The 14535-nt window shown below is 42.5% G+C and overlaps 1 protein-coding gene across 3 annotated transcripts in view; it reads right to left on the bottom strand.

Moving 5' to 3' along the window:
* ERLIN1 (ER lipid raft associated 1) overlaps window positions 1-13644 on the bottom strand; it is a 48759-nt gene extending 35115 nt beyond the window's left edge. The window contains exons 1-3 of one of the 3 annotated variants that reach the window (XM_074232608.1): window positions 13508-13591; window positions 13052-13175; window positions 11039-11120 (exon numbers count right to left, since the gene is read on the bottom strand). In XM_074232608.1, the coding sequence (XP_074088709.1) occupies window positions 11039-11120; window positions 13052-13164 (195 nt within the window). In that variant the 5' untranslated portion in view covers window positions 13165-13175; window positions 13508-13591. Of the gene's footprint in view, window positions 1-11038; window positions 11121-13051; window positions 13176-13507 lie in introns of all 3 variants that reach the window. The other 2 variants (XM_074232610.1, XM_074232609.1) reach the window with 2 other exon arrangements.
* Between the last annotated feature and the right edge of the window lie 891 nt (window positions 13645-14535).

The raw sequence follows: 14535 nt of genomic DNA, 5'->3' as shown, positions 1-14535 counted from the left end.
AACTAACCTCAAGTTCTAATTATTTGGAATGTGCTATTTAAGATATTATGGGACTGTTGGATTGACATTGTTCTATCTGACTCCAGGTATGATCAGAAAAGGAACTCCTGTTAGGCTACTGTTCTACTGATGTCAGTGACCCTATCAAGTTTTGAAACTTGCACAACGCAGGTGACAGGTTCATTGGGAAAGGCAAGGAGAAAGGCTGTTTAGGACATTCTGAGACTGGACTCTTCTGACTCAATTTCCACAATATGACATCTGGAAATATCTGGTAGACACAAAGTCTGACTTATGGCATTTTGCCATCCACATGACCTCTGCCTAGAAATTGACATTTAAATAAATGAAGGATTTTTCCTTTTCTTATTAGCCTGATCTATAATCATGTCAGGTAATTAATAATAAAAACAAGTATAAAAATTTATGCCGTGTTCCAATAGGTTAGCATGGAGATTTAGCATCTGTTGTAGCCATATTTCAAAATACTTTAAAAGGAAACTATATTTCCGGTTAAGGATTTTTTATTCTTTTTTTTTAATATTAGCAAAAGGTTAATCATTATATTTGTGAATCACTTACTGGATACTTACTGTTCTAAGGTGACGATCAAATGTATATGTTACAAGCTCAAATTAGTTTAGCAAATCTTTAAGGAATTCACTTTTGCAGTGAAATCTGCATTTTTATGGCAGCTTATTTTGTAAAACAAAATAGCATCCTCCAAATAGTGGAACGAATAAATAAATAAGATAATGTCCAAAACAAAAGTAGGTTAATTTCAATTTTATCTGAATTTTCCTGTGTATATAAACCATACAGTAGGCAAGTCAAATTGTAAATTGTAATAATCTAAGAAGTTCCAGAGTTTATTTCCTAGTGATGAACATATAAGTTTTAACCTGTTTCAACATTGCATTAAGAAGTTCTTTTAGTACTGCTACAAGTAATCTGAATGTACTTGGACAAGTTTGGTTATTGACAGACTCCAGGGATACAGAAGGACATTCAGATGTCTCCAGAAGAAAGAAGAAATGGACCAAAGTTTATGCTATTGCTTACTCTTTCCCTCTTACATTTTTTTATTTGTATGCAGGTTATTTAATCAATGGGGCTTACCCCCCCCTTTTGATCTTAATATTCCCCTTCATTCAGGAAATGTGTCATCCATCCTTATATCCCTCCCTCATAGTTAACAACTCTACATCTCCAAGAGATGTTGTTTCTACCTCCAATATACCCCTCATTTTTTTCTTTCTACACTCTTTTGCTGATCTATAGTTGACATGATGACATCATCGGTGATCAAAATGGGGGGAAAATGTCAAAGTATATTAAGTTTCTCAAAACTATATTCCTGGTATAAAGACTTGATTTCTTTAGAGTTTACACATCTCAGTCACCTTGCCACTGGGTAACAGGTCAAGACTCCTAGGTATTTCTTCCTATATTAATGACAAACTCAGAGGACAATGACCAGAATGCTGGGAGACTTGTCCTGCCAGGAAGAGATAACAATTCGTCAATTAGTATTGGACAAGGTGACAGTCCTTGAGGAGCATTTGACAATTTAATATTGTGCAGCCTGTGTTGACAGGTCACAAAGAAAGGTAATAATTTTCTCTATTCTGTTTTTGTAGACCATTTTCCCTCTTTACCAGTTTGAGGTAGTCATTACTTACAGGTTAGAGGTAAAATCTTAAGAATAAAACTTAAAAATGTCTTAATTATCTAGCACTTTATTTTTTATTATTATTTTTTTTAGGTTTTTTGCAAGGCAAATGGGGCTAAGTGGCTTGCCCAAGGCCACACAGCTAGGTAATTATTAAGTGTCTGAGGCCAGATCTGAATTCAGGTACTCCTGATTCCAGGGCCGGTGCTCTATCCACTATGCCACCTAGCCACCCCCTCTATCACTTTTTTTAAGGTTTTTACAGTAAGAGAATGTCCAATATCATATATGGATAGGTGACTACTATGGGTGTGGAACAACTCATATAAAATCATTGTAGATGAAATTAAAAAAATAATAATTTATCCTAGAAAAGAGAAGACAGTGGAAGATGATAAGGAATAAAGTGGATGAAGGATACACTTAAGTACATGAATAGCCTTTATATGGAAAGGAATCAGAATTTTCTGCTTGACCTTAGAAAGCAAAACTAAGAAAAGTCAGCAACAGAAGTTAAAGTTTCCCACCCACAGAGTTCTGGAGGAATAGGCTTCTTTTAGAGTCAGTTCTTCAAGAAAAGGTTTGTTGACCAGTTGCAGAGTACATTGTCTTTACTCATCCCTAACCTGTTCCTTAACCTCCAGATTCAAATCTCAACCTGTCTATTAGACATCTCGAACAGAAAGAGCTACAGGTATATGAAATCCACAGGTTCAGTACAAAACTCATTATCTTTCCTTGCTGTCCCTCCTTCCACCTACCTTCCAAGCTTCCTTATTACTGTTATTCATACCACTATTCTCCCAATTACCCAGAGAATAGTAGTTAATCTATTGTCAAGTCCTATGGAATTTACCTTCATTAGATCTGTTGGGTACTACCTCTTTCTCTCCTCTGATACACCATCCTGATACAGTTCAAATTCAATTTCAGACACTTACTACTTGTGTGACCTTGGAGAAATTTTTGTCTGCCTTAGTTTTCCCAACTGTAAAATTGGGGCAACAATAGCCCTCCCTCATAGGGTTCTTTTGGGGATGAAATGAGAACTTCGTAAACCAATCAGCAGGGTGTTTAATTGGCACAAAGTCAGCTTAAGAAATGCTCCCCCTCATCCCCCATACTTGGACTATTGCAATTGCCTCAAGCTGGAACTTGTTCTAGTCCATCCTCTACTTAGCTACCTAAGTAATCTTCCTTAGGCATAGGTTTGCGCTCTCTCTCTCTCTCTCTCTCTCTCTCTCTTTCTCTCTCTCTCTTTCTCTCTCTCTCCCTCTGAAACCAGTGACAAACGCCTTCCTTCAACAGGAGCCCTTTCCTAACGTCCCCTCATTTCAGGGGCTTACTTACATTGATGAACTCTACTGTAAGCTCTTTGTTTTTTCCTTCATTAGACTGAAACACCTCAAGAGCAAGACCTCTCCTTAACCTTTTTTTTTTTTGTTTTCCCACTACTTAACACAGGCTGGTCACAAAATAAGGTTTAATGACCTGATAATGAATAAGGATGATGAATGCAGTAAAGGCAGCTAGTGGGGCAGTGGATAGTATCGGTATTCTCAGAATTAAGAAGACTCATCTTTCTGAATTCAAATCTGGCCTCAGACAACTTGCTAGCAATTTGGGCAAGTTACTTAACTTTGTTTGCCACAATTCTTCATCTGTAAAATGAGTTGGAAAAGAAAATGGCAAACCACTCCAGTACCACTGACAAGAAAACTCCAAATGGGATCACAGAGTCAGACATGACTGTGAAAAATACAAAGCATGAAAAATCTACATAAACTGATGCAGAGTGAATAAAGAGTCAAGAAAACAACACACATGCTCCAACAGTGCAAACAGAAATAACTTCAAAAATATCAAAAATGAATGTTGCAAAATTATAAAGAATAAGCATAATTCAAAACAAAAGTATGGGAAGACAATCCTACAATCCCATATCCCACCCCCTTTAGAGAGGTAGGAGGTACACAAATGCTGCACAATGCATGTATTTTCAGACTTTTTCAATGTATTAATCAGTTATGCTAATTTTTTCTCTTCCTTTCTTTCTTTTGTCCTTAAGAAATATTATTTGTAGGGGCAGTTAGATGGTACAGTGGACAGAGCACTGACCATGGAGTCAGGAGGATCTGAGTTCAAATGTGACCTCAGACACTTAATTACCTGTGTGACCATGGGCAAGTCACTTAACCCCAATGCCTTACAAAAAGCAAAACAAAACAAAACAAAAAAACAAGAAATATTATTTGTTATACAGATGGCTCTTTGAGAAGAGGATGCTGGCTGAAATTTTGGAGATGCTTTAAAAAAATCAATAAAAACTTATTTAATAAAATGAGCCACATGAGTGATAATGAAATGGTGTTTTTTTTAAATACCATAGCTGTTTTCAAGATGTCTTAGCAGATCATCAGCTAGGAAACAGTAAATAAGATGGGAAGAAACAAAGGCCTAGATGTGGTTTGGAGCTATGGAAATGGAGAGGATCAATCTAGAGCAATCAGAGCACAGGGCATGGAGAAAGAAGAAAAACTGCAAGTTTTAAAATATGAAAAGATAGGAACAGGCAAACTGACATGAGCCACATTTGTGGTGAGACTAGGAGGAGAGTGACTGCCTTCTATATTATTTGAGATTTTTATTTGTAGCAGTGAGAACTTTTTAGAAGCTATTATATATTTCAGAGGGTTAGACTTTTTTTTCATACCACTTCCCTAAGATTTCATTTTTCATTATGGATGCTAGCAATGTTGGAACAGAACTCTCCTAAAGATCTTCATATCCAAGCTCATTTAGCAGAAGGATAGATACTTCCTGGGAAATCCTGTTTTCTAGTGAGCACATTTCCACAGGATCAGACAACAGTAATGGTACTTTGGCAAGGTGGATCGACATACAAAGGAACCTCCTTATACCTCACCTACTGTCTCATTCCACACATGGGTAAGGTTTGGGCACCCTGAAATACTATATTCAGTCTCACTAACTTGACACCTCAATCTTCTTTCTCTAAGACTGGTTGCTGGGAGGTAGAAAGGGTGTAAGATGTTGAACCCTGACAATAGCATACAATGGTCCTCTTAGGAAATTCTTCCATTTATAAATTCCTCAATTTTCCTTCACTCCCAGGACATGCACCAGAATAAGCCAAGTTCAGAGGCTACAAAGAGATTATGTATCTTTCCTAAAGCTGCAATACACAATTTATCACCAAGTAACCTAATTTCCACAGGAAGTATTCAGAAATTAATTTTTACTTTAGTTTCTCCCTGGAATTCCCTTTTTCTTGACCTTGAATTTGAATGAATTTGTATCTTTCTGTTCTTGCCTACTTTCAAAAAAACCCCACAAGGTCCCTTATTGAAATGCTTGTTTTTTAAATTATTCAATCATTTGATCATACAGCACATTATAGGGTCTAAACTTTTGTTTCTTTTCTACATAAGCAAGACTGATTGTTTGCACAAAGGGTAAAAAAAAAACCAAACATGTATTTTATTCAAAGTCCAGAATCTATTGTTGAGGAAAGAGGGTCACCAATATTTTAAAGTCATACAGTGTACAATTCTCATCAGATTCCATGTTCCAAAGATTCATGATACCATATCTATAGTATTTCTTATTCTAATTGCTGACTACTTAGATGTCCTCACCAGTTCCTGTAGGTTTAATTTTTACCTTTATGAAGACAACTCTCAGCTCTCTATACTCAGCCCTACTCTTTCTGTGGTAAGGTTCAGGCCTGAACCACCAACTACCATTCAGCTCCACCCTTGAGCCTCTGCCAACCCTCTAGTTCTCCCAACCCCCAGCCTTTCAGAGGTCAAAGCTCAACTTGCCAGCGGTACTAGCTCCAGGAAGCCTTCCCTGGTAGGGCTGGTCCCACCTCATGAATTATCTTCTATTGACTTGGTATGTCTCAACTGTTTCTCAGGGAGAATGTAAATGGTGGAGACAGTTTCACTTTCTGTCTTTGTCTATCCTCCAGCCCCAGCACAGAGCCTGGTACATCGCAGAAACCTAATAAATGCTTGTTGATTGCCTGACAAGCCTGGTTGGCACATCAAATGCCTAAAAAGCAGGTGTTTAGTCAACTGAATATTTTCTAGCTTAGCCCATCCAAATAAATATCAGAGAATTTTATAGTAAAACAGGGTCTCAAAAATAATCCCACCCTATCCTGCTTGTTTCAGCTCCTTAAAATAATCTAGTTTAATCTCATTTTTACAAATTAATAGGATGCACATTTCTGGCTACAGAAGGCAGAAATATTAGATGTCCATTCCTAAGACAATAGAGTTAAGATCAGAATCAAGGCCTCCTAACTTACAATCCAGAGGTTTTCCCCCCATTCTTTGCCACAATACATGTTTTCTATGTGTTCAGCAGTACAAGAAGAATAAACCAGTTAGTAAGGAAAGATGTGATAATAGAGACCAAGTCAAGAAAATATCTAATACATTTGGAAATGTATAAATATAAATTAAGTGTCAAAACTGATGCCAGTTTTGTAGTCACAAAGGAAAGTGATTTATGCTAATAAACAACCTAAAAAAGTTTCAAGAGGGAGCATCTGAATTATGCCTTGGCAGGGAGGATGTGGGTTATGGATGGGTACTTAACAGGCCCAGTGGCTTCTTCCTCCTCCTTCACCCTGTCTCATATAAAGAGGTGGCCTTTTTTCCTTGCCAAGGCAAACTCTTCTACCTGAACAAGTAATTCTATTCCTTCCCATCTTCTTCCAAAGATTGTTCCTTTTACCATTCCTACTCTCTTATTTATCTCTCCCTGTCTACTGGCTGCTTCCCTAATCCCTAAAAACCATGCTCTTAATTCCTCCAACCTCAAAAGGCCCTCATTTGATCTATCCATCCCCATGCCCCATTCTCCTTATCTTTCCTGCCTTTGGTACCTAAACACATTGCTGAGGCTACCTCCAGGAAGCCCTTCCCTACTTCCTTTCCTCTCACTCCCTTAATTCTCTATGGTCTGGTTTCCTAAGTCATCAACCAACCAAAACTGCTGACTCCAAAATTACTAAAAATTTCTTAACAATTCTATTGATCTTTTCTCAGTCCTCAATTCTTCTTGACCTTTCTATGGCTTTTCACACTCTCACACATGCTCATCTCCTAGAAACTCTCTTCTCCCTAGGTTTTCATGACACTAGTTCTCTTTCTACCTATTTGACCACTTCTCAGTCTCCTTTGCTGGATCTTCATTCATATCTTAGCCAAGAACCAGGGTTTCTTCCCACAAGGTTCTATCCTGGAACCTTTTCTCCTTCTATACCATATTTCACTTGATTACATCAGCTCCCAAGGATTCAATTATCAGCTCTATGCTAATGATTTTCAAATCTACTTATACAAGCCTAAACTTTCCAACTGCCATTGGATATCTCAAACAGAATATTCCATAGACATTTTAAACTTACCATATCTAAAACTAAACTCATTATCTTTCCCCAAAAACCCCAATTTTCCATGACTTCCTGTTGAAGGTAACATTATTCTTCCAGTTACTCAGGCTCAAAACCTAGGCCAAGCTCAGTTCCTCAATATCTCTCACTCCTTCCATATCCAATTTGTTGCCAAATCTGTCAATTTTAAACATCTATTGCATATATTTCCTTCTCTAATACTGCCATTGTTTCTTATTTGGACTATTTAATAACTTGCTGACAGGTTGCCTGCCACAAGCCTCTCCATACTTCAGTCCATCCTCCACTCAGCTCTCAAACTCAATTTCCTAAAGTACAGGCCTTGTTGACTGTGTCACTCTCTGCCTCAATAAACTCCATGGCTGCCTATCACACAAGATCAAATAACAAGCCCTTTATAACCCAACCTCTCCTCACTTCTCAGTCTTTTCTCTCTCTCTCTCTCTCTCTCTCTCTCTCTCTCTCTCTCTCTCTCTCTCTCTCTCACACACACACACACACACACACACTCACGACAGCCAGCAGTACTGTTAGAATCCTGCCTCTTCTGATCATGAAAGATAATCAAGATCTGAACTTTTGAGTTTTTAAGCTTTAGGACAAGAATAAAAATGACCCCAAACCAAAAGAGCTCTCAGCATCATCTCACTTTATAGAAAATTACAGCTCAAAGAGTTTGGATTAAATAAAAATTATGATGGTGGAAAGTGAACTTGAACTTCCTGAAACAGATGAGGAAAAGATACAGCAAACGCTATCGAGTACAGTTCAAAAAGCATCCATACCAACAGTCATTTTTTTACTCAAACAACGAATTCTGGCAAATGCCTGGATAGTAGATTTAAGAATCATTACTGAAGTCTCTTTTTCTTCTTTCTTTCTTCTTTGACTTTAGCAGGATGGGTTTTTCTCATTCTCTTAGGCCATGTGGAACACCATGGGCCTCCCCCATGCCATATGGTCAGACTAAGCCAAGCCAAATGGCTGCCTGCCCTTCTCTCTCTCTTATATCTTTCTCTCTCTCTCTCCCTTCTCTCACTTTCACTCAAACTTCATCTAGCTTATTCTTAAAGTGGTTACTTCTTTTCTAGGGGTTTTAGCCTATATATTTGTAATAATTTGCTGTAATAAAATACTGAGGAGTTTTGACATCCCAGAGAGCATGCAAATTCTTTTGCTTTTCAGTGACCCCAAATTCCTGTTTATCTGATAACCCCCAAAAATCCCAGCAGCAACAATCTAACCATTCTTCCAGCACCCTAGGTCTCCTGGAGATACTATTTTCCCCTTCCAACCTTCATGTTTTTAGTTGATCTATAACTGATATAATCATGTCATCTTTGACCAAAATGGGAGAAAATTTTTTAAACATGATAATTACTTTAAGTTTTTTATAAACTATTTTCCTGGCCAAAGGTTGATGTTTTCTTAGTTATTTTGAGGAATAGAAAGTGTCTTCCTTGGACTTTGAAAGGAAGACTTGACCTGCCCTCTTTAATCCCTTTACAATTTGAAAGGAGAATCATTACTGTAGAAATGTTAATTGAATCCATGGGAGCTGATGAAACCAAGTGAAATGGTGTAGAGGGAGAAGAGAACCCTGTGGGACAACCATTGCTCTTGGCTAAGATCTGAATGAAGATTTTATAAGACCATCACTATTTTTGTCAGAATATTTCTTACTTACAAATATTCACAAAAAGTAAACTCACAAATTCACAAAAAGTAAAACTAAGAGATGGTGGCCAGGTTCTGACTCTACCAGTTGGCCCTGCTTCCCTATGCTCAATCCTGCTCATCCTTCATCATGCCCACTTTACACCCATCACACAATCAACAAACACCTCCCATTCCCACCATATAAGGCACCATGCCCAGAACTGGAGAAACAAAGACAAAAGACAAATGGACCTTACTTTCAAGGGGCCTCCATTTTACTAGACAGATGCCCTTGCAAAATGCTTTGGGGCACTGTCAAAATAAATGTTCTAACCTTAACAGAAACACAATTCTGTATAATGTAATGAATAAAAAATATATTAAGATGGATCTTACTGTGTATGAGAACATAGTCCTTCTAAACTAATGGAATTACTGGACAAAGTCATAATATACTTTTAAATTCATCATTTAACCTATCCTTTCAGAGTAAACAATTCCTGTCCCATTTTCAACAATTAAAAATGTCTGATCATGACAAATGAGCATTATGTGTCCACCATATTCCAGGATTGTGCTAGGCAGATATACCAAGGTAAAAAAGAAAGATGAAAGAAGGAAAGAATCTCTACCTACAAGAATTTAACATTCTAAAATGTTAGGGAGGGGAAGGGGGAGTAGGGAAAGGAAAAGGGAGAAAAGAGGAAAGAATGACCCAACATGTACTTATATAGATACTGTATCTACAAATCAATACAGAAATGTTTTGGTGGTAAAAGCATCTAGGAGAATGGCTAAGGAGAATAAGGCTTCACATAGACACTGGCATTTGAGCTAACCTGAAGGGACTAGAGATTCTCAGTGGTGAGAGGAAGCAATGAAAAGGTACATTTTATAAATGGAAGATAGCTAGTGCAGATCAAGGAGATATAGCCTCACATAAAACGAATGCTAAAAAAAGACTATTTAGCTGACCCGAGGAGCTTGCAAAAGGGAAATGGGCATAAGGTTAGAAAGGGGGATTTTTTTAAGGACTCAATATCAAAGAAAAGATTTATATTTGACCCAAGTGACCATAGGGAGCCACTGAGTTGATTAAATGTCACAGTTAGATTTACATTTTATGAAACTGTCAAAATATTTGGAGATGCCCTGTTTTCCACAGCCCAGAAAAAGCAGACTGGGCCCTGAGTCTGGCATAACAATCACCCTTTGCAGCCTGGAACAATCTTGCCTCCTGGCAGAGAGTATTGCTTGGACAAGCACCAGCTCCTTTATTTCCCAGGGTCATCCATCACATGTTCACAATCCCTACTCCCTGTCTGACAGGTTCTACACTTCTGTTCCTATCAGATGTCCAGTTCTGAGCCTCACAGAGAAGCCATGATCCCCAAGACTTGAAAACAATAATTGTTCCTATGGGATCCAAGACCAGTTCATTGTCCCAAACAAATCTTTACCAGGAATTAGCACAATCTCAAGATCTAGGAATGAATGTGTTGGGGGCCAAGGGCTATCCTGTAAGCTGCCCAGTTCAGTGGCCTTATGTCCCTCCTTCTTGGGGGCTTCTCTCTACCAGTATCATTTCTCCCTCATTCTGAAATTAATGAAACTTTTGTTTGGGTTCTCAACTCTCCTGGCTGAACCACCCAGGTTAGAGCCAATCCCAGTCCAGATGACAAAACCCTGAAAATATTATGAGAGGTAAGATGAAGAGAAGTCCTTAGAAAAAGACTATCTAGAGAATTACTACTAAGTTATTAAATCTTGCCCAAACAACTTGTATAGTGAAATAAGAGCATTTAAAATTAATGATTTCCAAAGTTCTAAAAGACTTGTGAAAGAAAATACCATACATATCTAGAGAAGGAACCATGGAGTTTAAATGCAGACTGAAGCTTATGATCTTCAATTTTTAAAAATTGTTTTATGCATTATGGTTTTTTCCTCTCTACTGCTGTTTTTTCCATTTTGACTCTTCTTTCACAACATGATTGATTTAGGTCTTTGTTTAGAATGGTTATAATGTATAGCCTTATATTAGTTTGCTTTCTGTCAAGAGGGGAAGGGAGAAAAAATGCAAAACTCAAAATTTTGCCAAAAAATGATTGTTAAAAACTGCCCTTGCATGTAGTTGGAAAAACAAAAAAAAAATATGTTTTTTAAAAGAATGATTTTTCAAAATGCTTAAATAATTAAAAATTATCATCTTATTCCTCTATCTGTCCAAATTTTGGACTTCTCCAGGAATCACTCACCTGAACAGATCTGTAGGAGGTAATAAAAGGCAACATAATATGATAGCCTGGTCCACTGGGGCTAGTAAGTAAAGCTCCTCCCCTGGAAAAAAAAAAAGATGTTTCCATCTATCAAGGTTATTAAAAAAGAACAAAATCTTTCCAACCTAGAATTCAGAAAAAAAAATGCTCAACTGTAACTCACTGTAGAATTAGAGGATATAGGAATTAGAAGGGACACAGGGACCTTAGGAATCATCTAGTCCAACCTATATTTGAACAGGACTTGAATTCATTCAACATTGCTATGGGAAAGGGAAATTATTACCTCTCATGGGGATAGCTCCTTCCATTTGAGGGAGCTTTAATTGGGAATTACAGCTGACATCAAGCTGAAATACACCTCTCAGCAATTTTGGTGTATTGTTCCTAGTTTTATCCTTGGGGACACAACAAAACAGGGCAAATCTGTCTTTCACAGGATAGTCTTTCACATACTCTAGAGCAAAGCAATGAAGCTCCACCTGCCCCACCTTCTCTCTCAAGGTTTTTCTTCTCCAGCCTAAGTATCTCATTTCTTCAAACAATTCAGTTGGCACAACCTCAAGTCCTCCACTATCCAGGCTTATCTATCCAGATAAAATAGCCTCCAGAAATGTGGAATACAATGGTTTCTAACCTCTCTCTCATTTCAAACACTTTTCCTCCAAGACAGTATTCCCTTTTTCTGGCTGTGAAGTCTCAGTTGATGCCTTTTGAGTTTGCAGTCTACTTGATGGATGAGATTTTTTTAGCTGGATTACTCTTTAGCCAACCTGTTACCATTCTATACTTGCACAGTTGGCTTTTGAACTTATGAAGAACTTTTCCTTTATTCCTATTAAAGTTGACCCTACTAAATATCTTCCTATATTTGGTCCACCATTCCAGCATCATTGGGTTCCTGTTATTAGCTAACTTGCCCAGTTTTGTGTTATCTGCAAATAACAGTCCTATCTTTATCCAAGTCACTGATAAAAATATTAAGCACAGGGTAAATAAAGCAGAGATATCTGGGGCATTCCACCATTAAGGATAAAACTCTGAGTCCAATCGTTTCAACCACCTTTGTACCGGGATCGAGCCCACGGTTTTTCCCCACAAGCCTGACTACCCTTTTAGGGAAAGTTCTCTTTACAAAAACCAAAAAGAGGATGATTTAAATTTGAAATGTGAAGGTTGACAAAGTGCAGAGGCAAAACGGGTTTATTTATTCAAATTCTAGGATGCTCACAAAAGAAATCAGGACTGTGTCTTGAAACAACGAAGTTTCAGACTTCATTTTATTTCAACATTTATGAAAACCTCCATTACATCCATGTTCTATTTTACCAGGTATACTTATAGAACCGATTTCTCCAAGAACTATTTCTTCAGTGTCGAAAAATGCCCAATTTCACGAGCGAGCACGCCCCACAGGCCTCGGTTTTCGTGCGTTTCCAGAGCACCTCCCCCCCCCCACGGCCTGGCCGTCCACTTTGTGGGGAGAAGCCTTGCCCGGCCGGGCTGGGCTGGCCCTCAGGGAGCGTCCGCTCGGCTGCGGCCGGGCCGGCCAAGTCCACACCTTTCTGCCGAGGTCGGGGTTAGCAGCCCCTCCGCCTGCCCCGGCACAGTGGCGAGGCAGCCGCCCCCCTGCGCGGGGCAGCTCCTGTGGCCAGTTATCGGAGGCAAGAAGCGTAGCGTGCTGAAGACGCGAACAGGGTTCCGCCAGGGACCCCCGGACGATGGAACCGTGACCACTTTTACGGCCACCGGAGTATGGGGGGGCACTTCTGGCGCGGTAAGGCCGGGTCCTGGAGGTGACCCGCGGTTATTCCTCATGACACACACTACTTACTCCTCACGGGCTCCTCAAACTCAACTCGTCTAGCAGCAGGTGTCCGTCACACGGCGGGCTTCGGCGCCGGGCCCCGCGGGTGACCGCCGCGCCCCGCTGGCCCGGGGCCTGGGCGCCCTACGGCCAGGGCCGCCGCCCTCTCGGGGCCCCGCACTCACCTGTAGTACACGGCCAGGTGGCCCTCCTCGATCCGGTGGATGGAGGCGTAGAGCAGGACCAGCACCAGCCCCGCGGCGGCGGCCCCCAGAGCCCCGGCCTGAGTCATGTTCATCCTGGCGCCTCCTGCGGGGGACAGCGGCCTGGCCCGTCACCGCCGGCGCCTCCCCGCGCCCCTTCCCCTCGCGGGCAGCAGGCCCGGCCTCCGCGGCGCCGCCGCTCCGCCCTCCTCCTCCTCCCTCGGCCCCTCCGGGGGCGCCCCGGGGCCAAGGCTCCCCGGCGGGCTCCGGCCGGGCCCCGGGGCCGCCCCCGCCAGCCCACAGGGGCCGGGCCCGAGGCCCCGCCCCGGAGCCCCGCCCCCGCAGCCCCCCGTGGGACAGGCGGGGGGCGTCAGCCCCTCCCCGGGAGCCCCGAGACGCTGCAGCGAGGCCTCCCCGCGGCGCCGCCCCCGGCCTCACCGAGCGGCTGCGCATCTCCCCGGCGGCGCGGCGCCCGCCTCTCTGGGAACCGCCGGTCGCCCACAACCGCCGGCGGGCCCACAGCGCCGCGCCTCTGCGCAGGCGCGCGGCCTCACCCACGCGCGGTCACGTTCCGCGCCGAGACGGCGAGAGGGCCGGGACAATAGTCATCCCCCTCTGCGCATGCTCGGGGGCACTGAGGGAGGCGGAGCCTGGACCACGTGGCCCCGGCGTCCGCGGAAGGGCGAGGCCGGGCCTCGGGCCGCGACGTCAAGGCCTGGGCGCTCCCGGGCTTGCGCAAGCCGTGTGCTCCGGATGCGCGCACGCATGCGCACACGTGTACCTGCGTGACCCCCCCCCCCGGGTGTGCGCATGCGCGCGCGCATGGCGCGCGCACATGCTCATGCCGGCAGGGGTCTGCACTCCTAGCTGAGGGTTTTGGGGGAATTTTTTTTATCTTTGCGGAGGATTGTGTGAGAAGGTGAAAGGTCAGCTCTCCCTCCCTCTCGCCTCCCCCCCCCATCTCAGACTCTCTGCCACTCTACCCCCCCCAGGTGCCCTCTCCAGAAAATACAGATCCAACCCACCGACCGTGCCCCCCGGGCGCAGCGATGCCAGGAGCGAGGACCCCGGCGGAGCCTGGAGCCGGATTGTTGGCGACGTTCCACGGGAGACCCCTCCTGACTCCAGATGCTGCCTTGGACACTCCCCGCGTGACCCTGAGCGAGGCCCTCCACCCCGCTTGCCTCAGTGTCTCCATCTAAGTGACCAAGTCACCTCGCCCCGAGAACCTCCCACCCAGGGCGTCCCCAGCCATCCGCATCCACATCTGGCCGCGGGACTCGGCGTCCGAAGCTTGCCAGGAGCAAGCAACCCCTCACTGAAATCCAGTTCACGGGCTTGTCATGGCATCACCCCCCTGGTGTCGTGGTCTTCTTCAGGAATGGGCACGTCTCAATCAGTCAAAATGCCCTGGAGAAGGACATGGCAAATCCTACGAGAATCTTTGCCAAGAAAAGCCCCAAATG

The sequence above is a fragment of the Macrotis lagotis genome, chromosome 4, assembly GCF_037893015.1.
Source record: "Macrotis lagotis isolate mMagLag1 chromosome 4, bilby.v1.9.chrom.fasta, whole genome shotgun sequence".
Classification (NCBI taxonomy): domain Eukaryota; kingdom Metazoa; phylum Chordata; class Mammalia; order Peramelemorphia; family Peramelidae; genus Macrotis; species Macrotis lagotis.
This window is presented reverse-complemented; position numbering and strand designations above follow the sequence as displayed.